The sequence below is a fragment of the Pipra filicauda genome, unplaced genomic scaffold, assembly GCF_003945595.2.
Source record: "Pipra filicauda isolate LSUMZ 115617 unplaced genomic scaffold, ASM394559v2 scaffold124_size2119055_pilon, whole genome shotgun sequence".
NCBI lineage: Eukaryota > Metazoa > Chordata > Aves > Passeriformes > Pipridae > Pipra > Pipra filicauda.
In genome coordinates, this window is record NW_024103707.1 from 1,824,694 (window position 1) to 1,852,321 (window position 27,628).

The 27,628-nt window shown below is 38.1% G+C and overlaps 1 protein-coding gene and 1 long non-coding RNA gene across 2 annotated transcripts in view; one reads left to right on the forward strand and one right to left on the reverse strand.

The window, feature by feature from the left end:
* Nucleotides 1-454: 454 nt before the first annotated feature.
* On the reverse strand, nucleotides 455-8,152 carry UFM1 (ubiquitin fold modifier 1). The gene is made up of 6 exons (XM_027729238.2): nucleotides 8,012-8,152; nucleotides 7,871-7,927; nucleotides 7,088-7,145; nucleotides 4,442-4,481; nucleotides 4,006-4,038; nucleotides 455-1,818 (listed from the first exon to the last, which is right to left on the reverse strand). Coding segments are annotated over exons 1-6 (258 nt in total). The 5' UTR covers nucleotides 8,014-8,152; the 3' UTR covers nucleotides 455-1,750.
* Nucleotides 8,153-8,155: 3 nt separating this feature from the next.
* Nucleotides 8,156-27,628, forward strand: part of LOC120324825 — a 67,742-nt gene continuing 48,269 nt past the window's right edge. The window contains exon 1 of the long non-coding RNA XR_005566474.1: nucleotides 8,156-8,279. This is a non-coding gene — a long non-coding RNA (uncharacterized LOC120324825). The remainder of the gene's footprint in view (nucleotides 8,280-27,628) is intronic.

A 27,628-nucleotide genomic window follows, 5' to 3' on the forward strand; every position in this document is an offset into this window, starting at 1 on the left:
TACTTTATGCTGTGTTATGAGCTAAGTAACAGTGGTAAGAAATGTTAGCCAGCAACTGAAATAATTTTCATATAACCCTCAATTATATAAACATCAGAACATCTTATGTTCAAAATGCATTTAACCATGATGATCTTTGAAAAACTACATTGCATCTTTAGACAGAAAAAAAAGATTCCTGTTTGTTATATTCCAGTACCAGGTGCTTTTCAGGCATTCAGTCGAGATATTTGTAGCCAAAAATTACAAGCAATTAATTTGGCTCATCCTAATTACATTGTGGCATTAAATTAACATAAAGTATGTATTCTGCCTTTCAGGGGTGGCATTCTGTAGAATTCTGCATAATAGTCTTTTGGCTTGAAATGAATCTCACAGCACGTTGATCAGAATGTTAAAGGGAAGAGTTTTTAATTATTGTCAAAATCTAATTAAGAATATGAGAGAAGCAATGTTTGCATTTGTTTCATATAATTGTTTATTAAAATAAAAATACAGAATTTTACAATTTCTCTTGATTTGGAAGAAGTTTATAGTCAAATATTTATTTCTGAAGAGTTTTTCTCTATATACTCAGTTTACACCCACTCAGAAGGTCATTTTGTACTTCTGGTTTTTTTGACACATTGTCTGAACATCTTTCCAGAGCACGATTATTGAACAGGACAGTTGTATTTGTGACAGTACTCATTTAAGCAAGCACTACATTGCCCATTGCAATTTCTGTTCCACTCAGTAGAGAAACAAAAATGCAATATGGTAAGATTTTGCCAAATACATTAAAACATAGGGTAGATAACTAGTTTGAGAAAAGCAGCAATTTCTCTACTTAAAATATATAACTGATAGTTTACACCTGACGATTTATAATCCGAACACAAACATTTCAGTGAATTCTATGCTGTTTCCCATGTAACAGCCAGTAACAAAACGAGACTTGTGGAAACAATCAGTATTAGTTTACTGAAAAAGGAATGTGATGACATATTTGACCAGCACAAATGCCCAAATTACACTGCAATCCTTCTCAGCTGATGGCACTTCATGTGAGGAGACCAGGTCTCATAAATTCTCTGAAACTGTGTTTAATTTTACTTCACAGTACATCAAATGACATCAAATGTTTTAAGACACAGAAACATCTGTTTTCTCCTTTATCCAAAATACTTTTAGCAATTAAATCTTAAAATTACTTTGGAACATTTGGCAGCTATTTACTTATTTGAGTAATAAACTCCTGAAATTTCCCTTCTACTGGAGCTTAATACTTGAACCAGGTGAAAGCTGTTCCTCTAAACATGGAAGTAAATTTAGAAAAAAAATACAGGAAAAAAAAACTTTTAGCACTCAGTAGGAATAATTTCTTTGTAGCAAAATCATTTCCCCCTTCACAGAGTAGGCTCAACAATATCCAGTATTTTAGATATCAATTGATGGTGGCTGTGATTTACCCTTGTGGTGTCAGTAACACCTACAGTCAAGTCCATCTTTCTTACAGCAACAAAACATGAAATCAGCCCATTCTTCTACTAGTCAGGGAAGAATCAGCACATAAGTTAATAAAATTTAATAAGAAAATGAAACTTTATATCTGTTTCAAAAAAAACCCAAACAAAACCAAACCAAGTCCTAGGAAGTCATTTTTGCTAGCTTTAGAAAAGTTCAATTCACTAGTTGCATTTTGGAGTTCCAAAATAAATAGACCTCTGCCACACAGAAATGTCACTTATTGCACAGCTTTCAGGAGATGTTATGAACTCCCAACTCGATCCCTGGGAATAAGCCGTAGATCTGACCCATGCTTTAGAAATACATTTCCTAAACAAACACAGAAAACAGAACTTGTTACTAACCTAGAAAACACAACCTTACCTCAAAAAGCATACACATTTAAAGGATAACAATGTTAGGTCAGTGTTTAACATCTTCAAAGTAATTCCTCTAATATAGCAAAAATAAATTTCTCATATTTCCATAGAATTTTGTCTTGTGCTTCTTACTCCAAAGAACTTCTTACTTTTAAGTAAAAATGCCAGACCTTGCAAGGTGCAGCCTTTCAAACTTTGCACATCCACACCTGAATGTCTGTTTTCACTTATATGCCATAATAATTTCAAGACCAGAAAATGAAGTTGTACTCCTCCATTATTTTTTCATCTTGAAGTCAGTCATGCATTCATTCATTTTTACTTCTGTCCTTGGTTCAGTCCGTAATGGATTTTAGCTTCAGAACTTCAACCATACTTTACTTTTAGGAAGGCTCTCCAAATATCCAAGCATAAGTCAGTCTCATTTTAGCACTAACACCCCTTGAATTTCATATTTATTATGGCATTTTCTTAATCATATTAGTCTTATCAAGAAGACATAATATGAAAATTAGAAGTGTTTAATACTTAGATGCCTAGAATATTTTCTGCACGTATTCAGGACTCTAATTCAGGTTGCTGTTTTCTTCTATTAAATGTAACACTTGAAAATGAAGTCACATTGCTAAAAGCGATGCATTATTTAATTACTATATGGAACATTTTTTTTACTTCATACTGCTACTGCAAAAAATAGACTATATGTCATTCTACAATATCAGGTTTTAACAATATCTACCTATTCTTGTTCAACTTTGGATTAACTTGTAAAAACAGAATAATTTTATTTCTCTCCTAAGCACCCCACTCCAGGGATGTAGAGTGCTCTCGTAAATAAGACTAAGACATTTGACACCTGTTCAAGTTGTTTGTATATTAAAACAAAGCTACCCTTTTTCAACCTCAGGACCATGACCATTCTTTATATTCAACATAACGAGAATTTGAAAATCATTTCAAAAGAACGTGTTATCAGAAGACAATCTGTTTTTAGAGATCTGCCAAGACCATTTCTATAAATCTGCCAAGACCAAGATCTATGAAACCCACTGAATACAAACCTGTCCCACCAGCAAACCAGAGAACTGCTTAATAATCTTCATACTGTAGATGAAAAGCATCTGTATTACAATGGCCATCATAAAACTCTCAGCACTTTACAACAGGCTGCAGCTGCATCTCCTGAAGACAGTTCACCCACCTCTCAGTCTGTTTTCATTATTAATATCATGGTGGTTTTATTAATTAAAGTTATGGCATACTATTCCCTGAACTATCAAGGATTTAAAATTGAAATCAATACAGGAATTAAGCGCTAAGCCCAGCCTTTTCAGCTTTCATTTCCTCTGCTCCATGAAATCATGTAGGAAGAATGAAAGTCATAGTTGAGCACTTTATTCAAAAACGCGGGGAGACAGTGGAACAGTACAAAACTTCTGAAAGTAATCCCCAAGGATTACTATAATTTTATTCCTGCATACCTTATTTTGGGAAGTTTCTGAAGACTAAAGTAACTGTTTAATATACAAGAACTTTAAAAGATGAAAAAAATAAAAGAAGGAAAACAAAGGTATGTTTTATTCTGAGATGCCAATTAATATGGCTGAACATAAGATTCTATGTAAATTATATATGTTTATTTGTAAACTGAGTAGGAATTGGGTCTTGGATTTAGTGTAGGCTGTTTTTTGGTTGGTTTGTTTGGGGGGTTTTTTTGCCTTGATTTTGTTGTGGGATGTTTCTTTTTTTTCCAGTTAAAGGCAATATCACACAGCATTGTCAGGGCAATAGCATTGTCTATGTTAAAAAAAAATAATCCATGTGCCTAATTTTAGATTTGCAAATTAAGACTGTGATGACAACATTTTGCTTCTAGATGCTTTAGATTTACCTGCTCCTTGGTTATGAGATGCTGTCTTATACTACTACTGAATAATTCCTCAGCATTTTTAGAGCTTAGGAGAGGTAAAGCAAATCAACTGGAGATGTGAATTAAATATGCACAGCTGTAAGAATGATGAATTACCATATAGATGCTTTCATTCAGGAGTCCAGTAATCCTAAATACATTTACTTTGCAGGATTAAGCTACAACTAATTTGAACTACATAATACTGAGATTCATACACAGTATTACCTGCTGTCTGTGCAGGGTTTATTCCTATACCATCTAGAAAAAAAAAAAAAGAAAAAAAAGGAGAAGATGAAACAGATAAACATATTACAATTTACTACATTAAACTTGTAGCTCAAAAAATACACCAACAAGATATAACTATTACATTAAGTCTTCATGCAGCTATTTCCTACAATCAAAACCAGTCTTTTCATGGGAGCTAACAAAAAACCTTCAGCACAGAAAAATCCAAACTATATATTTGGACAAAACTGAATTAGTGGTTTAGTATCTTCATCCCATGCATAAGAAATTTAAATAATGCTAAAATATTATTATATTCAATTTGCAGTCTGTAGAGGTTGTGAAATATGAGACACTATTGCTTTTATCAATATCTTTTCACTGAAATTTCAATACAAATACCATTAAAAAAATATATAAACTATATTCTTACCGTTTGTTATAATGGCACTTGTCGCTGCAGGAACTTTGAACTAAAGGAAATAAGAGTAGGACAAAATAGCATAAGAGACATAGCTAAGGCAGAAAGTATATAGGGAATATCAAACTATAATTTTAGCTGGTTCAGGTACAAAAAATGAGAAAAGAGTTCCTTCAGATTTATAGATACAGCTAACTTTGTTTAATGGAAATGGATGACTATTTTAGTAATAATTCCACAAACGTAATGGAGTTTTTTTAATAAGTGTTGTGCAAATGTACACGTGAGACATGTACCAAGTAGCCTTAACAAATGAAGGAAAAAAACCCCAATAGAGACCTCACATTGTAAATGAGAACATTAACACTGTCACAATAAACTGTGATAACCCTGTAAAGGACTATACATAAATAAAGACTTAAAACAACGTTTCTAATATTCTACATTTCAATTTATGTTTTTTATATATAGTCTGTAGGACAAACAGAAAATAAAAACTAAGGAAAAAGTTCAATTTGCATTATCCAATTTCTCACTGCCAAATGTATATTGTGGGAATGGCTAGTCTGGTACAAATGACTGTGTGTCCCCATTTAATGATCCATTTTTCTTTCACTTTTAGCTCTGCCAATCCTGAATGGTGTACCATGAACTTCCACATGTTATATAATGTACTAGAAATGACATAAAAAACCCCTGTTCTGTGATTCAGTTATTTCCAAGAAACAAAAAGTGAAGGAACATGTTTTGTACAATGAAAGTAATTCAGAAATTTTTACTTGGAAAAACTAACCTTTGACAAAGCACTGTGACTGACACTTGATATATAAGATGATCCTTCTACATCACAGCTACAGTTCTACTGTTCCAGGGATATTCTGGTTTTGATCTGGCCAAACTTTAGCACTATGAAAGATGTCTCAGCAGAAACTTGGAAGGCTTATTAGCCAGAATGTAAATCCTTCTCTGCCCTAAGAGCTTTAGTCACTGAGAGGATAACGCACTTCCCCTGGAGATCAACAATTTTGCTCACATTTTGATCTTTTCCACATATGTTTCATACAAGGTACTGTGAAACTGGTACCTGAGTCACAACAACCTGCATAAGTTTTTGAATTGTTTACACAATTCAAGGCAAAAAAACCCCATTCATATAACACGAAAATGATCTCATTTTTTTCAATGCTGATTCACAAAGGAACTTCATTCCTGGGGAAGGGCCTAGACAGTCTTTTTTACTCTCTGTTTAAAAAGCACTTTGTTTTGCCTGGCCTCATAGAGATGCAAAAAGCTTCAGTGCCAATCCAGAGTGGCCTGAGGTCAAACAGCAAAACTCCCATGAATACTCAGAATACTCACAACAATTAAAATAATGGTTTGCTAAATGTGAATATTTAACTAAATAATCCTTCTCTAAATCCATTTCTCAGATAACCCTAGGACCAACTAACATTGTGGTTCCACAAGTAGGTAATGCTAACAGGTTCAATGGCATCTTTCCCACCAAAAGTGGACTCTCCCTCTCAGTATGTCTGACTACTCAGTTCCAATCCCAATTGTTCCAGGTCCCTCATACTCGTTTATTAGACTTTTCAGTCTAGGTCTCTGTGTATGGATTGTGCAGGCACAGTTGTATTAGTTCAGAATAAAAATAACTGGGGAAAAGAAAGCAAGTTAAATGATCAAATATCTTTAACAGCATGTAATATTCTGTATAACGTTCTCTTCAAGTAAATTCACAACAAAAACAATCCACAACCTACCCTCACAAGCTGTCGTATAGCAGTATAACAGTAACAGCATAAGGAGACTCACGACATGGAGTCCATTACCCTTCCTAACTATTTTATTACAATTCCAGTGCTTAAACAGATGAAGTTTTCAATAACCCAAGATTTCTCAGGTTTTCTTAAAAAGACAGAAGGGGAATTCCAAGAACAGACTCTCAGCTGAATCTTTTGCTGATTAGATGAAGAGAACCCATCATGCTTTTGAGCACTCGATTTTACTGTTTACACCCAGTGAATGTCTCCTAATCTTCACATGCTGAATCTGAAACAACATGATGCATCTCTTCAAATATGTTACATGGGCAATTTACACACCTAATGGTTTAGGATTCCATGTGAAAGATCTAACACCCAGAAGCCAAAGAACATGTTATTCCCTTAGGTGAGTTTTTTGAATCTAGCCCATATCTAATCTCAATATTTTCTACAATCAAGCACCGTATGTCATCCAAAGTCAGAGGTTACTGGAACTGAATGTGAAAAGAGTGTAAGAATTTCCTGAATAATTCCAAAGAATTTCATGGATATTCTACATAAGCAATTTTTAGTATTAAGTATTCAATAGCAGTATTTTTTAATTCTCTTCACTGTCCTGAATTTTTACATCACTGATATAAAACAGTTTAATTTAATTGCAAAGAAGAACAGGAAGCGTGTCAATGTCTGCTGCTGAAGTGTAAATTGCGAAGAATCACTGAGCTTAGGATTCTGAAAACTTTGGCAAGCCCCCAGAGGCCAGGAAAGCTTGTGCCCATCCATAACCAACTGCAGTGTTTTTTGTGCTGAATTAACCATTGTATTTTGCCACTAAAAAGGCTTGTTTCAAGAATTTTCAAAATGTTAAAAAACATCATTGCTCTCTACTTACTTCTTCTGCAGCGAACTTCAGGACGGCAGTGAAAGGCGTGCTTTCAGGCACACTTAACCTGAAATTGCAATGCAAGTAAATACATGACTGCCCAGACAAAACAAAAGGCAATTTTATCTGCTATTAAACTGCTAATTGCAACTTCACTTTTACCAGTGGCTGTGCTCTTGCCAAAGCTGTGCAAGCACTATTTAAGTGGAGAAGAGGACCCTGGTGGGTGTGAGATGCTTCAAAAGAAGCATTTTTAGCAGAAAGTGGGAAAACGTAGGAGTTTCAGCAGCTGTGGGAGCTCTCAGGAGGTGCAGCATTAAGCTCCGTAGCAATGTCCTCTCCAGGACGAGAAGACATGGCCTCAAGGTCTGCCAGGGGAGGTTCAGGTTGGACATCGAGAAGAATTTCTTCACGCAAAGAGCTGTCAGGCATTGGAACAGGCTGCCCAGGGAGGTGGTGGAGTCACCGTCCCTGAAGATGTTTAAGGAGAGTTTGGACGTCTTAGTGCAATGGTCTAGTTGACATGATGGTGATCGGTCATAGGTTGGACACGATGATCTCAGAGGTCTTTTCCAACCTCAATGATTCTGTGACTGAGACAAAGCGGGACAGCCCTGAAAGGCGAGTTAACCACGGGACAGCACCCGTCCTTCCATACGGAGGGAGACAAACGCCGTTCCCGCCGGCGGAATGCCCTGCCGGGATGGTCATTAGAAGCCGTCTACGTTCGCGCTGCCCCCCGTTTTCACCTCCCCCTCGCCCGCAGCGGCACCGGCCCGGCCCAGCACTCACACTTTGTAGGGTAGCCGGGGGTCCGAGGTGAGCGTCACTTTAAAGGTAACCTTCGACCTGTGAAGAAAGCAGGGTTTAGGGATGTGTGAGGGGGCTCGGGACCCGCGCTGGCTCCCCCCTGTTCCCCCGTCCCTCACTCACATGGCGCTCCCGGCACCGCCGCCGCTCCACCGACACGTCAGCGCCGCTCCGGGGCCTACGCTCACCCTGGGCTGCCCGCAGCACGCCTGATCATAAAAGGAAGGCAAACATGCCCCGCCGACCCTCTACGGCGCAGGAGGCGGAGGTGTTCTGCCTCGCCGCCTCACTGGAAACGGGAGAGGGAGAGGCTGAGGGGCGGGCGAGGAGCGCCGGTGAGAGGCGGGGAAGATTTCTAATGAGGCATTGGCTCCGGCTGTCCGCGGCCGAGGTAGGACCCAGGCGCCGGTTCCCGGGCGTTTCCGTGGGTGTGTGCAGGGACGGCCGGGGGCAGAGGGGGCGGGAGAGAGAGGGACGGGGCGGGTGGGAGTGGGGGCAATTACGGGCTTGGCGGCTCTGGCTGCACGTGTCTGTATGTAATGGGGGTGAGGGGAATGGTTCTCCGTCGGGTTTGGTTACCAGAGGCCACATCTGGGGGGTTGTGTCCAGATCCAGACTCCTCAGTACACGAGAGACACGGAGCTCTTGGAGAGGGTCCCGCGGAGGATAACAAAAATGATGAGGGGTTTGAAGCATCTCCCATATGAGGAGAAACTGCGGAGCTGGGCCTGTGTAGTCTAGAGATGACTGAGAGGGGATCTCATTAACGCATATAAGTTATGGTGGCTGCCAAGAGAATGGTTCCACACTCTTCACTGATACCCAGCGACAGGACGAGGAGCAATGGCCATGAACTAAAACACAAAAAGTTCCACCTCAACATGAGGAAGAACTCCTTTACATTGAGGGTAGCAAAGCACTGGAACAGGCTGCACAGGGAGGTCACAGATTCGCCCTCTCTGGAGACATTCAAAACCCACCTGGATGTGTTCCTGTGTCACCTGCTCTAGGTGACTCTGCCCCTTGGTAGAGGGGTTGGACTGGATGATCTCCAGGGATCCCTTCCAACCATAATGATTCTGTATTGCTCTCAAACCAAAATGTTCTGTGGGTGCTCGTTGAAGTTATGCAAGGCAAGATGGATGCAAACACTAATTCTCACCCCATTAATGTTTAACACCGTTTGTATCTTCCGCAGAAAACCAGCCCATTCCTGTTTTGTTTGTCCCTGACTTTTGACAAGCCAATTTCTCTTAAACTCTAATAAAAAAGTGGCATGGAACTGCAAAGTAATTTTTGTCTTTAAAGCTTTTTCATCCCTTAAGACAGATGATGACCAAGTTTCCAGCTATGGGTATGTCAGTATTAGCACTGTAGAAAATACTTTGCCAGACTGCTTTCATATCTTCTCCAGTCTCTCCTGTCCACAGGAAGGACAGCTTTCACTACAGACTGAGGTGCTTATTATCACATACTGCTTGACAGACTGGTCATGGCAAAGCGTTTTGAATGTTTGCTTTGTAATTTTTTACCTAAGGACTGGCTTGGTGCCCAGGCATGAAATCCAGCTTTTCACCCTTGTGCTGTTCTTATCTGACCATAGACAAAACTGAAAAAATATCAAAAAAGAACAAGGAGAAGAAATTCACTAGCAGCTTGTACAATGGCATTAATATTTCCCTATATCTCCTACATTTATGTTACTGTGTCTGCCTTTCATAATTGTATCAAATTGGTGGCTCATGCACATTTTGTAATCCGTTAGTGATCTCACAGCTTTTTCATCCTCCAGCCTCTAAGAGATCACACATGTAATTAGGACTAATTAATAGATGTCTCTAGCATTTAACTTTGCATTTTGTGTAGCTAAGTGCCATCCCATACTTGTTCTTGCCCTTTTCAAAATCAGTTGGCTTTGTATGTAGGTACCATGTTTATGTCTTTGATTTATATAGCTCGTCATCTGCAGCTTTCATTAATGCATTGCTGTTTTCTGTTCCAAGGTCGTGAATGCAGATGTGAAATAAAAGACTAATCCTTTTAGAACTTAATTTCTTGCCTCTCACTCTTAGGTACTTCCCCTCTGAGGAAATAAGCAGACACAAATCTTCATGTTGTTGAAGCTGGACTGCATTTAGTACCCAGATTTACTTTGTTAAATCCAGATTAAACATATGTGTACTATAATGCTGACAATAGTCTAAATCCAGGCCTGAGTAGTTGTGCGTTCTGGCCACATGGTCTTGTCCTCTGTCAAGCAGAGGAACCAACATTTGTGATGTGGTAACAAATCAGTTCAGGAAATTCATTTGGCAAAAAAAACCCCAAATTTTCCTTTTAAATGGTTTTTATCTGGTTATCTTCTGAAACCAGCAACAAAAAAGGACATTAGAGAGAACGTCTGATTGTTGGTGAGACTGCACTGCATCTTAGGTCAGCTTAAGGTGCTGTGGAGCTGTATCTTAAGCAGGCATCAAGAATTTGATGGTACTGTCAGGGGCTGACCCTGGCTGGGCAACAAACGCCCACCAAATCTGCACTATCATTCTCCCTCTCAGCTGGGCAGGGGAAAAAAACATAATGAAAGGCTGGTGGGCCGAGATAAGGACAGGAAGAGATCACTCACCAATTACTATCACAGGCAAGACAGACTTGACTTGGGGAAATTAGTTTATTATCAAATCAGAGTATGGTAATGAGAAATAAACCCAAATCTTAAAAATACACCCCCCCCCCTCCATTCCCTTCCCTTTGGGACTGAAATTCACTACCTCTTCCTTACACAAGGAAAGGACTGCTTACACTCTTCCCCTGCTCAAGCATGGGTCCCTCACACAGGGTTACAAGTCCTGCCAACAAACCTGCTTTGATGCCTGGATCGCCTTCTCTCCCTCCTTCTCCACTGACCTTGGTGTCTGCAGAGTGTATATTCTCAGTCCTCTCTGCTGTTCTTCTGTAGGTTTGGGGGTTTTTTTACCCCTTCTTACATCTGTTATCCTAGAGGTGCTACCACTGTCACTGCTGGGCTCAGCCTTGGCCAGCAGCAGGTTCGTCTTGAAGCTGGCTGGCATTGGCTCTGTTGGACATGGGGGAAGCTTTTGGCAGCTTCTCACAGAAACCACCCCTGTAGTCCCCTCCCACCACTACCAAAACCTTGCCAAGCAAACCCAATACACAGGATCAGGATCTTCTGATGTAAATTCAGGAATCTAAGTGATTTCATAGCTCTCCAGTGCTGCAAATTTAGAATTTTACTATGCTGTCTAAACCTGTTTAGAAGGCTAGCAGGGTTGATTTTTTTTCACTGAGAATTTACAATGAATAAAGGAACAAGAATGTGCATGATTTTTCTTTCGACTGAGAACTTGACGTCCTGCCTTGCAAACAAGCCAGGGATGGTGTAGAGGACTGTATTTCAGTGATGAGTTTATACACAACAACATTCTCCTCAACTCCAGAAAAACTAATTTATTTCCAAAAGAAGTCTGCTATCCTTTCCCTGTGAGTAAAACCAGAGAAAAAAAATAGAATTCTTTATACAATTTGTTTTCCCTACAGCTCTTAATTACCCAGACTTAAATATCTTGTGTGATAGCAATGAGACCTAAGTTTGACTTTTCTAGCTCTGTAGATGACAGAAGGAATGACAGTTTCAACAACTGAGATATCTGGCAATGTATTGCATTTGTGCAACGGAAAGCTTTTAAGGAAAATGTAAAAAAAAAAAATTCAAATGAGAAAATAACAAAAAAACGTCCCCCTGGATCCTGTGGATGTGACTGAGGTGAACTAAAATACCTCTTACAACTCTTTGGAGAAGTCCTTCTAGTTAATATCATAGCAAGAGAGAAAACAACTGCAGTACATAGGAGCTATGCATCCCACATGTCTGTATTCCACCTGTCTGGACCTAGTTTGAGTTGAGAGAGAAAATAAAAAACAAATAAACAAAAAGTGAAATTTAAAAAGTACCAAAAAAATTACCTTGTCAAGATCTACTGATTGGTATTTAGCTGCCTGAGCAAGATGGTCACTTTTCAAAGAGTAAAATTGTTCTAGAAGGTGCATCTGTTTCTTGAAATTACATGGAACATGTAAAATTACATTAGGGGAGTAGAGGGAGCTGTTTGTTTCTTGAGTAGCTGCATTACTGATGGAGGCATGTTCTTACTAGACACTTTAGCCCGAATACAATTTCCCAACATTTTCTGAGTTGCCATGATAAATTACCAAGATTATTTTGCTTATATGCATCACAGGGAAAAAAAGTTCCTTGACAGCGTTTTTGAACCACAACATAGAGTACAAAGTGCTGGAGAACTGTGTTTAAAGGAATGTTATTTAGCCTGCTTTAATTCCTCCTGCTCTGTTTCCTATTCTCCCCTCCTGTAGTCCATGTGAGATACAATATATTGCAGAGTATTCAATTAGAGCTGCCCTGTGATACAAAACAGGGACTTATAATTTTCCACTTATCCAACAACAGGTAAACATGACCACAGTTTGGAGTCTGGCCATAAAATTACGTTTAAGTGTTTGTATCTTTGGAAGATTTCTCCTCTGCTTCTGAAGCACACAGTGTCACTTAAAATCTTTTAACTATCATTATATTTCTACATTCATGAGTACATGTGCCGTTTGAAGAACACCAATTTTTATGCTCCCAAACAAGTGCCCGTGTGGATGAAGAGGTTATTATACAAGCATCTGTGGAAGTATCAAATCTGAAATGTTAAGAAAGGCAGTAAAATGTCTCCCACCTGCAAAACATGCTTTTAGCCTTGGCAGTTTTGGACTCAATGAGGAATGTTTGACTTCCAGGAATTTTTGCTGAAAAAGCACTGAATTAAGCCTTTTAGCAGCTACCCAGAAAATTAAATCTTGGCACCAGCATGCTTTTCTTCTATGCTCACAAACAATGAATTAAACAAATGAGCATTGCCAAGCAATGTGTTACAGGAGGAAGAGGGAGGCAGAAGGCTCAGTGTTTCTCCAACCAACCACTTCCATACTGAGCACATAGATAACAGTGTGATCCTTTCTGCTCTTAGTGAGGCTGTGATTTCACCAGGTGTATCTAGCAGTGCTTACTCCCATGAATAAGGAGAGGTCCTGTTTTTCAGCCCCACTTCTGCCTCACTATCTGGCCTTCTGCCTGCTGGCTGCTCCTTGCCCTGTGATCTGTGCTTAGTGAACCTACAGTGAGTCAAATCAGGAGAGGCATAGATGTTTCTCTGCTGGTTCAGAGCCTTGAGTCAGGGAAAGGGCTGAGCAGACACAGCAGAGTAAGCAAAATCTTCCTCTTTTGTTAGTAGGGAATCACAGAATCATAGAATTCTTTAGGTTGGAAAAGACCTTTAATATCATTGAGTCAATCATTAACATGTTTTGACTTGCTGATCTTAAAGATCTTAGGGATAAGGTTTCTTCTCGATACCATTTCCTATAGTCAGAGGGCTGGGATCCTTCTTTGATCCCCCTTAGCTCTCCTTTGGCTCAGCATGGTGGCATGTGTTTTGGCTCCCCTGATTTCTCTCAAGCTCATCAGTGATAACCCTGTGACCCATCCCAGTGGGTAGAGACATCTCCTTGACTGCAGAATCTTGCTATGTAAGCAAGAGTCAGCTGTCTTTCTCAAATAGAGTCTGATTAGACCTTTCTGTAGGAAATTCAGCCCTCCAGAAAGGAAGGAATAGCACTGCATGATCTCTAAGTTGTTTTTGTTGCAGATTGTTATTCTGCAACGATTACAGATTCTATGTTTTCTCTTCTTTTTTTTTTTTTAAGAATTATAGTGTAACGTAAATTTAACCTGCTTAAACTAGCCTGTTGTTATCCACCAGTGAGAAAACTTTAACCTCCTTTAAACAGGAAGTTTCCACTTTCTTGAGCCTACAGCCCAAATGAGACAGGAGCAGTTTTCTATTCCAGACTGTATCACTGCATTTCTGTGTAAAATATTGACATACACAGGGTTTTTAAAAAGCATTGTTTAGCCAAAGGTAGAGGAAGATTATAAGACTTTAGAAATGCCATGCAAAGTTAATAATCAGAAAATTTGACACACCTTCATAATCTTCCTTTAACAAAATAATAATTAAAACCTATTACAGTTCTCTTATGTCACAAACATTTTACAAAAATAATTTGTCATAACGAGATGATTGCATAGAAATGTCATATTAGTCATATGGAAATCATAGTGCTAGGTCTCTATGCTACAGAAGGTTTATTTTATGTGTGTGTGTGTAGTTAAATAGTACAGATAACCACATATCAAACCAAGGATTAGTCTTCTGAAGTATCAGCACTGGATTTTTTTTTCTCAATTGCTTTGAAAAAGTGATTGTTAAGAAATCTTTAAAACAAAATGAAAATCCAAGCATCAAGCAATAGGACAATAGGAAATACTCCTAAGTTGCACCAGGGGAGGTTTATATTGGATATTAGGAAAAATTTCTTCACTCAAAAGGTTGTCAAGCATTAGAACAGGCAGCTCAGGGAAGTGGTTTAGTCACCACCCCTGGAGATATTTAAAAGAGGTGTAGATGTGGCGGTTCGGGACATGGTTCAGTGGTGGACTTGGCAGGGTTAGGTTAATGATTGGACTTGATGATCTTAAAGGTCTTTTCCAACATAAATGATTTGGTGATTCTATGGTAATAAGCATTTATCAGAAAAAAGTGTCTGGAAGAACAAAAATTAAATATTCTTTCTTCTATCTGACATTATTTTGTCAGGGAATTTGATTTATGTAATAGGGGGATGACACCATTCCACATGTGTACTGTGTCCTGTTTTGTAGAATTTATTTGAAATCACCTTAAATAGTTTTCCAGATGAATAATTTTTTGGGTGTCCTATTAATCTTAAAAGTAGTTTGATTTATCTCTTTTGTCATGATGATAATGATGAAATTTTTTTTGAGGGATAGCAATGCTTTTGGGATACTTCATTTTTATATGTATGAAGTACTTCTAAAATATTTTCCATAAAATTCATATCCATGTTTTAATTGGGCACTGAGAAATAGAATTCCATCTTTTGATTTGAGACTGCCTAATAAACTGTAGTTGTACAAATCTAGAGGGAGGTTGCCCATCCTTCTGGTGAGGAAAGGAAGGCATTTTGGGGAAGATATGGATATAAAGAAAGCATGTCCAAATCTACAGATTTAATCTTTTTGCTACAATTGTTAACTGTATCAAAATGCTTTTTTCTTGGTTATAAAGTGAGCACAGGTTTTATAGAAGATTTTATTAACTCTGTGTTGGAGAATTGTGAGAAGATAATATTTTGTCAGCTAGTCACCAGTCTCAGAAAATACATGTACGTGTATTACCTGCCTGCTGCAAGCAGCAAATTCTGTGATCTGAGCATGCTGCTCTGAAATGGCCTAGTATGTATTTCACCTAGTTGTGCAGATTCTTTTCTCCAGTAAGCTTTCCTCTGTGTTGATTTTCTTTTGTCCATTATCAGACTGGGCAGTTCTGTAATTTATTTTTACTTCCACTTTGTACTGCAGTGGGTTGGCTTGCTACTGGAGATAAAACCACCTTATTTATGAGATGATTGAGCGAAACGGACAATATATGCAAACGTATTGCAGACTCTGATAGTGAGTTACGCATAAGAGTGTACTGAGGCATCAATTCAGGCTAAGAATGTTTTTATTGTAGTATCCTTTTCTTCTGTAGAGAATAAATACCAATCAAACCAAGGTGCTTTTGCAAAACTACTGGGGTAGTTTTCTTATGTGCTGTTTCATTTAGTAAGCAAGTTAGAATTTACGTGCAGATTTAAATTGTTTCTAAGTCCGTGAAAATTCACTGAGAGACCAAAACTTCATCCTTTATGTGCAGCCATGATAAAAGAAAAAAACAGCAAGAATTCTGATTCAGCTCCTACTGCAATTTAATTATTCATGAAGTGCCTAGCCTATCAGATTTTTTTAATGAAGGATACTTTTTCTTAAACTGTAAATAAGTCAGGTTGTTCTAGTCTCTTCACAGTTAACATTTAACTGAAAAGAACTCCACAGATCCTTCCTGAAGTGAAGCAATAAATTAGGCCAAATTGTCTTTCCCTTTTTGAAAGTAAAGACTGGCAAAGAGAAGGGGACTAAAGAAGAAATTAATTTGAGGTCCAGGAAGTTGTGATTCCGACAGACTTAGTACAAGATTTCAACTGTGATATCCCTCACAGTTCTCTAAACAAGGTCATCTTGTATGTATTCTCTTTATTCAGTCATTTGTTATGAAGATACCTCTCGTATTTTTCTTTTCCTTTTTGTTCTCTTTGGTGGCATGCCCAGAAGAGAGTTTATAAAATCTGCAAGTATTACTGCAAGAGGACAGTTCTCTCTGACATGGAGCTGAGCTTACACAGATCACTATTTTAGCATTTGAAGGGATTAGAAGAGAGATTTACTGAGATGGCAGAAGGTGGTGCATCTCTGTGGAAATGAAAGAGGGGTGAGAAACCTGTGTTACGTCTGCAAAGTCTGGACTTTTAAATTGCTAAATCTTCTTTTGGCAAAAAGATAAACATGACCTTTAATTTTCTTCATCTAGAACAGGCCTTTCTAACCTGCTGTGGTTCAGGACAGCAGCCTTCAAATCATGACTGTTAATCAGGCTTTGCATTCTAATTTCTTTGAGTACAAAGCCAAGTATTTCTTTGCATGTCGCCTTCCTGTGGGCTTCTTAATTGGTCAGAGGTTTAACTGGAATGTTCCGACCTGGGAAATATGCCTCCTCGTGTGGTGCTTGCTGTAGCACAATGCTGGAGATTTGTCGGAACATTTAAGATGCTTTTGTGTTAGACATGGTAAGAAATTTCTTGTTTCTGGATCATTACCCATAAAACAAAATTAATTCTAGGAAGTGCAAAATTATATTGGCATAAGGGATTTTTAAGCTTTGAAGTGTAACACTGTTTAGAAATAATGGAGAAACAAGCAGAGAATAGAAAATGCCCCTTTACTAGCAAATGAAGACAAGTCACAATTTCTCGTGCCAAATGAGTTTCTGAGGAATGTGTAATTCCTTTCAATAACTTTATGTTTGCTTTCCGTTGCAGGTTTTTTTCATATAGCGTATTATCATGTTAGTGTATCTTTATGCTGTCTCCTAAACTCTACTGCTTAACAAGGCTTAAGAAAACATATTAATACCTTTAAATCTTCTGATTGCAATAAATTTTAACTATGGATCCAACACTACCAACAGAAGTGGTAGGGGTCAGCTGACCAAGTGCTGGTGCCAACTTTGTAAATATCTATACTTAAGGTAGTTCCCTTCTGTTCCCTTTATATTCAAAGCAAAGAAGGTACTTCTAGTGCACAGTTTGTATAATTCTGAAGTAGTCATCCAAAAAAATGAGCTATTTTCTCAAAGTGCCAATTTCTTCCCCGGCAACACGGAAAGGCTAGGCTGAGTAGGTCTCACGTTGACATCTACTTTAGATAAACGACAGGATTTGGTGAGGTGAATCCCACACCGTGTTCATCCTAGGTTGTTCTGGAGCTTCATTATTCAGAACCCTGCTCCACTGTTCCTCTTGTGTAACTTCAGGCACCTGGTTGAACTCATCTTGATTTTTTATGGTTCTCTCAATTAGAATATGAGGAGATAAAGCATAAGAGATTATATCAATCTTTAAAAAAAACCAACAAATCTCAGTTAACAATGACTTACATGAAAGTATAATCACATTAAGATTAGAAGAAGAAGAAAGTTCAAATAGGATTTCAATGGATAAATACAGTAATGGTTACCATTCTCATGCAAGAGCAAAAGAATAACCACATTTCACATTTCAGGAGCAACTTCAGTTGAGGCTAATGTGATGCCTTCACAGAAGAGGGCATCTTTCATCTGCAGAATTAAGGTTTTCCTCCTATGAAAAGAGAAAAAAAAGTGTTTTAATGATGATTTAAATGTTCCCTTATCCTTCATGCCCTCTATCCTGCAAACTTCACTTGTACTGAGATCAGTTTTCCCGCCCCATGGAGTCAGTTTAGGCTATTATATTTCTAACTTTAGCAGAGAATTCTCTTTTTCTGAAAGCTCCATTGAACCTTTTCCCTTCAGCAATTGCTTTGGTAACACTCCCAAAGGTAAATCAGGACTGTTGTTTTTAGAAGGGCAGAGTAGTATACAGAGAATATAAAACAAAGTAATAAGTTGTGGCATAGAACGGAATAAAAGAAATTAAATGGAAAAAAATGGAAAAGGAAGAGTGAATAAACTCATTGGAAAGCAGATGTCACAGAATCTCAGAATAGCTGAGGTGGGAAGGGACTTCTGGAAGTCATTTGGTCCAATCACCCTGCTCAAGCAGGGCTACCTGGAGTAGGTGGCTGAGGACCATGTGCAGATGGCTCCCGACTATCTTCAAGGATGAAGACTCCATTGTTTCCCTGGACAACTGTGCCAGTGTTCTGTTACGTTCACTATGAAAAAGTGTTTCTTGATGTTCAGAAAGAACTTCCTGTGTTTCAGTTTGAGCCCATTGCCTCTAGTCCTAGTTCAATACACGAATTCAAAGGAAATGAGCTATACAGAAAGGTGTTGGCAGAAGAAAGAAATACAAATTAGATTGGAAAAGAATGGAGAAAATTAGTGGGTATTACCTGTCTACTGCCCAGAAGGGTGGAACCAAAATGGTAAAACCACAAGGATTATTATTGAAGTAATAAGGTCATTGAAACTACATACAATGGGAAAATTAAATGGGCAAGTATGGGATGACATCAAACACATAGTTAACTTGTAAAATCTATCCAAAACTCAAATGATAGAGGAAAAAATTCTCTGAATTTGCATGTTTTTCATAGTTTCATTATTGATTACATCTGTACGGTCTCCATTTGGACACTTTTTTTGTTTAGTCTGCAAAAAACAGATGGCAACATACTATTGTGCATGTTTCTTCCTCTTTTATATCAAATTAATTTTTTTATCCTGCATAATTCTAACATTATTTACTTTTTCTCTTTGTTTTCTGCTTTCTTTTGTTGATCCCTACTTTATTTATATTTTTTCCCTTGTCTCTCTGTCTTCCCCATGCTGTACTCTCTGTACTCAATTGTATTTGTATTGCAAAAATTACCAGTTCTTCAGGAGTTCTCACCTTCCATCTGTTTTTCCTTAATATGTAAGCAAAGAGATGGCTGCTGCAAGGCTTTTATTTAAGCTTAAATTCATAGTATTATCTATTACATTAAAATGTGCTGTCTGATGTAGATAATAAGCTCCTGGATCTGGTTTGTTTTTCCATACAGAGTAATCAGTGATACAGATTCAAACAGTGTATTCCAAATGAATAACCTATTTGAAGGAGAAAATGTAAATGTTGCCTAAAAAGAGAATTAATGTCTTTCCTCTCTATTACATCATATTCCACCTACTGTAAAAACAGCAGATTTCCAAACACAGGAGACCTATTCTATAAATTAAAAAATACTGCATGAAAAAGCTATACATTGCATAATAAAATGTATCATTAACATATATAATGAAATAAACATGTATCATATTAGCAATTTTCCTTATTTCTGTATGATTCACAATTAAGCATGTTGTTTTTGAAGGAACTTCAGGAACTAAAATGCAACATTCATTTTGACATAATGACCAATCTTGATACACAAGTTGTAACAGAATTGAGAGTTCCATAGTTTGTAGGTTCCAAAATCGTAGTAAGTAAATTCACAACTAAAGACAAAGACCCTCAGAAATAATTTAAACTACTTTCTTAGACTTACTACTTTTACTAGATCTGTACTATGGCTTTTAATCCATATTCTTTCTATCTGTATCACAAATAAGCTGCTCATCTTCAATAAAACTATTGTGGAAAAGCTTCTGTAAAGGAAAAAGTGTTGTTATTTCAAGGAAATCCTCTCTACTCAAAAGTTCCTGCAACTTGTAATTTTTCTAGGAAATTATTGTTTAGGTGGTTTAGGGGATGTGGGAAGTTTATATTTTATTTTATTTTGTTTTTTAATTATAGGTATTTACTTTGAAAGGGAGAACGTCAGAGACGTATTAGCTAAGTTTAGATTTTTGAGAATTATTTGTAGGTGCTAAGTGAAGTCCGTGCACTATTCTACAAATTCAGATTAGCCAAAACCCCCAAGATCATATCAGAGTGCATTTTCTCTGCTTTGCCTGTTATTTTCTTGTACAGTCTATGCTGAAATAATGCATGAAGTAGAACATGTCTATTTTAGGTAAAGCTCCTATTGACTCCCTAGATAGGCAAACAAGTGTGGAAACTAATGGTCTTCTGAAGTAGAATGATTGAGTTTGTTCAGTGACTTGGTGCCACATACAAAATGATCTTGGTTGCTATTGATATTTTGTCAGACTGAGAAAAAAGTAGTCTTTTTCGCTTCAAAGAGATTCTTATTAACTCTGTTTCAAAGCCCATGAAGGCATGTTTTATCAAAGGCTTTATCAGCACTGTGGAAGTTGATTTTCTAAGAAACACTATTGACTTCTTTAGTCAATTATTCTTTTAAAGCTGCTTGTATGATTTTCAGAACATGGATGTTATAGGAAAGAGGTAATCTTGCTATTTTCTGGCATGCTGAAGGTTTTTACGTTGTTGCCTACATTATTCTTTACAGACTTGTGGAATATTTGAGGCTGTAAGGCACTGCTGAAGATGGTCTACTTTACCTCTCCTCCTCAAAGCGGTGTCACCTAAAGCTGATTGCCCACCTCCTTTTCTAGTTGGGTTTTGAATATCTCCAAGGATGAAGACTCCACAGACTTTCTGGGCAACCTACACCAGTGTTTGACTACCCTTACAGTAAAAGGATCACCTTCTTTGACTTGATGCTCTGATGCTCTGAATGCAGCCCAGGAGGCAATTGGTCTTCTGTGCCTCTAGGCACATTGATGGCTTGTGGTCAGCTTGCTGTCCACCAGGTCCCTGAGTCTTTTTTTGCAAAACTGCATTCCATCCAGCCAGTCCAGTGCAGGAATGAGCAGGATCAGTGTTTATATCCTGAAATGATGTGAAGAAAAATGGATTAAACATTTAATTGTCTGACAGATGTTACATCTAGAGGAACAAAATACTCTGAGAGTGTTTTGCTGGCTGAAGGCAGCAGTAAAATCCATTACCTTAGTCTTCTCTGCTTATGTCTGAATAAACCCATGTTTGAATAAACCAGGCCTTTCCTTGTTCCCTTGTATGTTGTGTGCCTGAAGTTGACTTGTTCAATTTATCAAAATCTTCCTTGTATTAGGGATCCCAAAACTGCCCGTCCGCTTTGGCTCTGCTTCAGTGCTGAGCCTTCCCTCCCTTCTCTAGTTGTTAGAGGGAAACAGCCCCCTCCACAGTCTGGCTGCAAAGGGAGGGGGGAAGAAGAGGGTCTGGCCGCAAGGCCTGCCTCTCTCTCTCTCCCACTTACCAGTTGTTTTGTGAGTCGTGTCCCTCACAAACACATGTTTTCTAAATATGTACTTCACTAGTCACATTTACTGATCTGTAAGACATGCTTCTACAAACCCTTAGAAAAGGAAAGGATTAGTTTTAATCCACATGAAATAGTGCATTAAGCTGAAAAGACAGATATGATTATGCTAGAGCAACTAGGCTCTTAATACAGTCTATTTAATAGAAACTGAAAATGAACACATCCTACTTTTAATATTTGCAGATTTCTTAGTTGCAGAGAGTTATTTTTGCTGTTGGCAACAGTTTAGGTAGGATCTGGGTTTTTTTTAAATTTTAGTGCTGCAAAATGTATTTAGAACTGATGTGTTAAAATTTGCTTTGCTTATTCAAATAATGCTTGTTTTACACTGTATGAAGTCGTCTGAACAACCTAGAGAATTTTTTCACACTGTGCCCCAATATAACAAAAACTCATAACAATTGTGTGACTTTTTTATCAACATTTCTTTAGGAAGCAATAGCTCCTACCTTGTTACCTGGCTTGGAGTAACTAGGCAAGGAGAGTGAGACAAAGAACTTTTTATCGTGCAGTCATATGGCATGTTCCATTTTCATGCCATCTCATGTCACATGGACTTCCTTCTTGTGGATCTTGAGTATGTCCAATCAGTCAGTCTAAAACTCATGCTGAAGATCCTGCTTGGAAAGCCAAATTCCTTAGCAATGGTGTGTCTTATGGAAGTGGCTCCAGACCTTTTCCAGAATATCAAAGAATTCCTCAGAATAGTCCAGCACACACACTTCTTTCCCACTGTAAAAAAGGCTGTGAAAATCACTGAAACATCTGATTTTTGCTACTCTCTCATTTGCTCATGTAATTAGATTATTGTGGGCCACTGGGTAGGGCAGGATTCAGTTTTGTAGAAGTATTTTTCCTAGTGCCATTTGAAACACTCTTTTTTGATCTAAGCTCACTACATGGGGCTGGCAAAGATGCCAATTCAGAGACATTCTTACTTCTCAATGTGATATCCAAGATAGCCAGTGGGAGGGACAATGTCCCTAGCTGCCATCATTGCACATCTAAATCCTGTATCGAGTGGTTGGACATCTGTACTGCTCTGTAGTCTCTGATATAGTGTCTGCATGTCTAGAGAGTACAATAGTTTAACCACCTAGAATTTGGTGGTTGTTACCTCTGACTGGATCTCACTCTGGTTGCCTTGACTCCCGTTAAAGGCAACTCTTCTAAAGCAAGATTCATCTGCACTATTTGATATGTTTGTCTGGTGGGTTGACCTTGGCTGGATGCCAGGTGCCCACCCAGCTGCTCTGTCACTCCCCTTCCCAGCCCGACAGGGAAGGTGGAAAAACAACTCCTGTACTGGGATAAGACAGTTTATTTAAAGCAAAAGCAAGAGTTTGTGCTTGCAAAAGCGAAGCAAAGTGAAAGATAGCAGGGTTTATTCTCTCCTTCCCATGAGCAGCAATGGTTGGCCACTTCCAAGAAACAGGGCTTCAGCACATGTGATGATTCCTTAGCAGGCAGCCACTGGAGACAAAGAACGCCTGCCTTCCTGCTCCTTGCCTTAGCTTTTATATCTGAGCTGTCATATGGTCTGGAATATCCCTTTGGTCACTTCGTGTCAGCTGGCCTACTTGGGTCCCCTCCCAGGATCTTGCCCTTGACTGGGGAAGGAATGTTACAGTTCTGATGCTGTGCTCAGCTGTAGCCAAAATACCGGTGTGTTATCAACACCCTTCTAGCTACCGATGCAAAGCACAGCACTGTGAGGGCTACTATGGGGAAATGAACTCCAGCTCAGCCAGACCCAATACAGTTTATTTTCAGATAATTTTCATCCTTAAAATGTCTGTTTCTTGTTAGTCATTATTGAGGGGATGCCAGATGCATGTCTCTGATTTTTGTGTATTCCAGCCCATTTGTGTTTGGTGGCTCAGCAGTGCAGCTTAACAATGCAGATTGGTTTGACACAGAATGTATTGAATCTTGTTGTCAACAAGATGCATGATAAATCCAAATAATGAGCAAAAGAGAGTCTGTCATAACCTACCTGCATTTTTTGTAGATTAAAAAGCCTTCCAATTATTTTTGGTAACAATTTGCTATTATTACTTATCATACCTTAATTATGGCTACTTGTATTGCTTTTTCTGTCTCTTCAGTCATTTACCATGTATTATTCTTCCCTAGGTATTATTGATACTGTACAGCCTAATGATTAAGTAAATATGGATGTTTCAGTAAATTAGCCCTTCCCTCTAGCTACAGACAACTGAAAAAGAAGTAAAGAAGAATAGAAATTAAAAAGTTATTGCTCAAACACCAAACATTAGGAACCTGTTAAATTTCTGGCTCAAGAGAACTGGATGTAATATACCTGCTTTCAGAAACTAAAACCACCTTAATAATTAGAGGAGTGCGAGGAGTAAATTTCCCAACTTCTCTTATTCTTTATAATATATATATATTAAATATCTAGATGTACTACGTACACCAGTTTTATTTGGGATTTGTATGTTTCCTAATGTGCAAAAGGTTTCTGAGATATATACATATATATAGCTGCTGTAGTTTTTGTTCAGTGTAGTAATCCTACTCTGATCTAAAAGCTTTTTCTTTTATTAATACGGACTTACATTCTCCGTGTGGAAAACCTGAGAAAGATATTGCTTGTCATTAACTTGATTTTATATTAAACCAAGTTATATTAATCACCTTACAGATATTCTCAGGATGTGGAAAAGTAACTAAAATAAGTAGATACCTTGTGATGTGAAGTTTATGCACAGATTTTGATTTAGCAGCTTTACCAGTAGTCAAAAGAACAGAACAGCAGTACAAAGCTGAAGAAGAAAACACTGTATGAAGAAACACACCCTACTCTATTAGAAATGGAAAACAAGTAAGAATGAAGACAGAAAACACAGATTTGCATTTAGGCCTACCTAATTTCCCTAGCCCATTTCCAAAACCAGTCTCTCACCACTTATCAGTGCTAAGGATTCTTTAACCAATGCGTGTTTAAACACTCAGACCACTGAAATCAGTTAGCATAGCAAGTTTTTGGCATAATCCTGTTTGAACACTGTATATTCTTTTTTCCTTAAAATTTCTAATGCATAGCACTACTTTATCTAAATAAAATTAGAACAAAACAGGCTCTATATCTGCTTTGAAAATGGAAGAGTCTCATCCACAATTTTGTGTAGGAGTGGAAAGTGATACAGTGCGATTATTCTTTAAGAAAATAAGCAAAACCCCACAACAAGCATTTTAAAAGTGTGATCAGGCTTTTTGTTGTAAGCTACAGTGGGGAACATGTAACAAAGGAGCTCTGCTGCTACCTTCTTATTCTTTAGTTGGAATTGTGAAAGTCTCTCCCTCTCTCAAGGCCCTGTTTCACTGGCTGCTTTCCCAAGGACTCACTGACCTTGGCGAGAATGAGACGCAGTATTTCTGTAACTGCAAAGGAATGGGACATCAGTTTGTCGGAGCCACACACACATGGTTTATTTTACTGTTGACATCTAAAGTAACTAAGAGTCTAAAGATCAAACCTAAAATTCTGATTTACAACGAAAGATTGAAAAGCATACATATAAAATGGTTTCATGTTTTCCGTCTGAAAATCAGCAGCCTGAGTTGGTTCTGTTGGGAGTGACAAAGTGCTCTTCATGGAGAAACTGGATGCTCTAATTGTAACACAACTGGAAGCATCAGAGATGCAAATTCCATTTTGTTGCGCCCTCAAAGGCAAGCTGAACACAGATGGGAAAAACGTGTTCTCTGGCTCTGACTTTTGTTTGATCATGCTACCAGCAAAGAAACCCAAGTGAATGTTTGGACCATAGATAGGTAACAGCCTTCACTTCTATGTGTTTCTTCAAATTGTCAGATAACTCTATCTTGTACATACTGTAGATAATAAGCAGTTGGTTTTACCTGTATCACAAGTTTTTGGAAATCTCTGTGTGGACGACCCAGGTAAGAAGAGAGAAAGCATGAAATCTTATTTGTTATAGTTGTATGACCAGACTTGCCTTCTCTTTTACTACATCTTGAATTGTAAGAGAGAAAAATATTTTGAGTATCCATAGACGCCCTTAGAAGATAAGAACATTTTCCTCAACATTGAGGTTTTTTATTTCATTTACAAAGGTACAGTAACTCTGCCTTGGCTGTCCCATTTGCTCTCACTAAGGCTCCCCACCATTATGGGCTGCTTACTTTGTGTCCCACCTGTTGGCCTTTGAGAAATCCAGTACCAGCTCATATTCTTTCCTTGCACACAGAAAGTTAAATAGCTGTCTTTTTTGCCTTAACAACTTATTGATCAAGAAAATGTCAAAACAGAGAGCAGGATATGACATTTTAGTACAACACAATTCAATAATCCTTTTTTGTGATATTTCCCCGAGCTGGAGAATACTAAAACAGAATGGAGGTGGAGGACAGAAACTGACATGTATGAGTGGAGTTAACTGATCCACAGGAAGGGCTCAATTTTACTTAAATTCATTTATTATTTTATATCTGCAGTCATTCTAAGCAACGTCACCTAAGGAATAAAATTGACGCAAACACAATAGATGCTCATTATGAATCAGAAAGTTATTCTGAGCCAAGACAGATTTGTTTCAGAAGTCCGAGACTGGCAATCCTGAAAGTAGTAGTTCTGTATAGTCTTTTAAGAAAACATTTCTTTTGTAATGGCAGACAAAGGTGAAACACCTTTGAATTCAACTTTTTGTCCAGTTTGAGTAGAAATCAACTCCCCTGCCCTTGGCTGGGAATCTGTGACAGGAAGACAAAAGGAGAACTACTAATACTAAGAAATACTAATGGGTTCAAAGATAAGACCTTCCCAACATATGTCCTATTGCCCTATCTTAACCTAGATGCTTTAAGCACAGATAGTTTGTTAGGAACACTCTGGCTGAATGGTACATTATTCTCTGCTGAGCTTGTTGTTTCCTGTGGTAGAGTGTAGGAGAGATGGCCCCAGATTTCGCAGAAGAGCATGGCTGCAGGACAGAAGAAAATAGCCACAAGTTGCAACAAGGGAAATTCTGACCAGATAGTAGAAAAAAAAATTCTGTGAGGGTGATTGGACACTGGCACAGATTATCCAGAGGCTGAGAAATCTTCATTGTTGAAGATGCTCAGACCTGAAGATGCAAGGCCCTGTGCATGCTGAGCTAGTTGACCCTGCTCTGAGTAGGCTTTGTATCAGATGACCTGCAGGATCCTGTCCAGCCTCTGTTGTTCTGCAATTCTGTGGATCCAAGGCTAAGATAAAGCTATAAGCTTTTCCTTACCTGATTTTCTGCCCTATCTTTTTATCCTGTTCTCTTTGCTTTTACAGTCTAGTCAAAAGAAGATACCTGAAAGTTATACATAACTCTTGGGCTTTTTTTCCAGCCTTAAATTCAATCTTCTTGTCTCCATTGTTAAACATCTCCAAAGTATTATCCTGTTTATATCATCATCTCTGTCAAGAATTAATGTGTTCCAGTTCTCTCTGACCTGATCCACTAGGTTTATCCCACATAAAGTACAACTGAAAAAATTAAAATCTCTCTGTTCAAAGAAACGAAGGGCTGTTTCTTTTATTTCAGAGAAAGCCTTTGATCTAATGAACTGAACTCTTTGAAAAAGTTTGCATAGGGTCAAAACTTCCAAGCAGGAGTGAAATGGTTTTGTTTTATTGTAACTGAACAAGTCATCATAAAGAAATGGCAATAGAGAGATCCACAATGGGTGATTTTGCCACTCGTAATAACAACAAAAGGAACTAACTATGGCAGTAATAGAATAGGAGCATTTTCTCTATGACCATAGACAACCTTTTCTAAAAATTAAGTAAATCTAGCAGATCTTTGTAAAATGTGAGATTCATTGTCATAAATTAACAATGCTGCATATTGAATCAAAATACCATAGAACATAATATGCAGACTGGAAGTACAGCTGAGTGGCAAAAGGGAATAAAATACTTGGGAACTAGAGTGAATAAGGAAGAAAATAAAAGTGCCTGTGCAGCAAAATAGGTTCTTTAGATTCTTTCTGGCTTCCTGGAAACTACTGCAGTAAGGGAGAGCAGCTTGAGTGTGTGTTCAGACAGACATATCTTAGCAACCATGATTTTTAGGGAAGAAACGTTAAACTGGATCAAAGGTACAGTGAGTTTTCAATACTTCAAAGACTATTTTTCATGACACAAGCTTTAAATCACTTGTTTCGAAAAGCAGACCATAGTGAGACAGTTTGTGAATGACTCCATCAATAAAAAGAAGAGT

What these genes read in the sequence shown, in the direction of transcription:
- UFM1 (XM_027729238.2), bottom strand. An exon ending in AAGTGCCATTATAACAAACG is followed by an intron (nt 4,039 to 4,441) that starts GTAAGAATATAG and finishes TTTTTTTTCTAG; the next exon opens with ATGGTATAGGAATAAACCCT. An exon ending in AAACCCTGCACAGACAGCAG is followed by an intron (nt 1,819 to 4,005) that starts GTAATACTGTGT and finishes GTGTTTGTTTAG; the next exon opens with GAAATGTATTTCTAAAGCAT.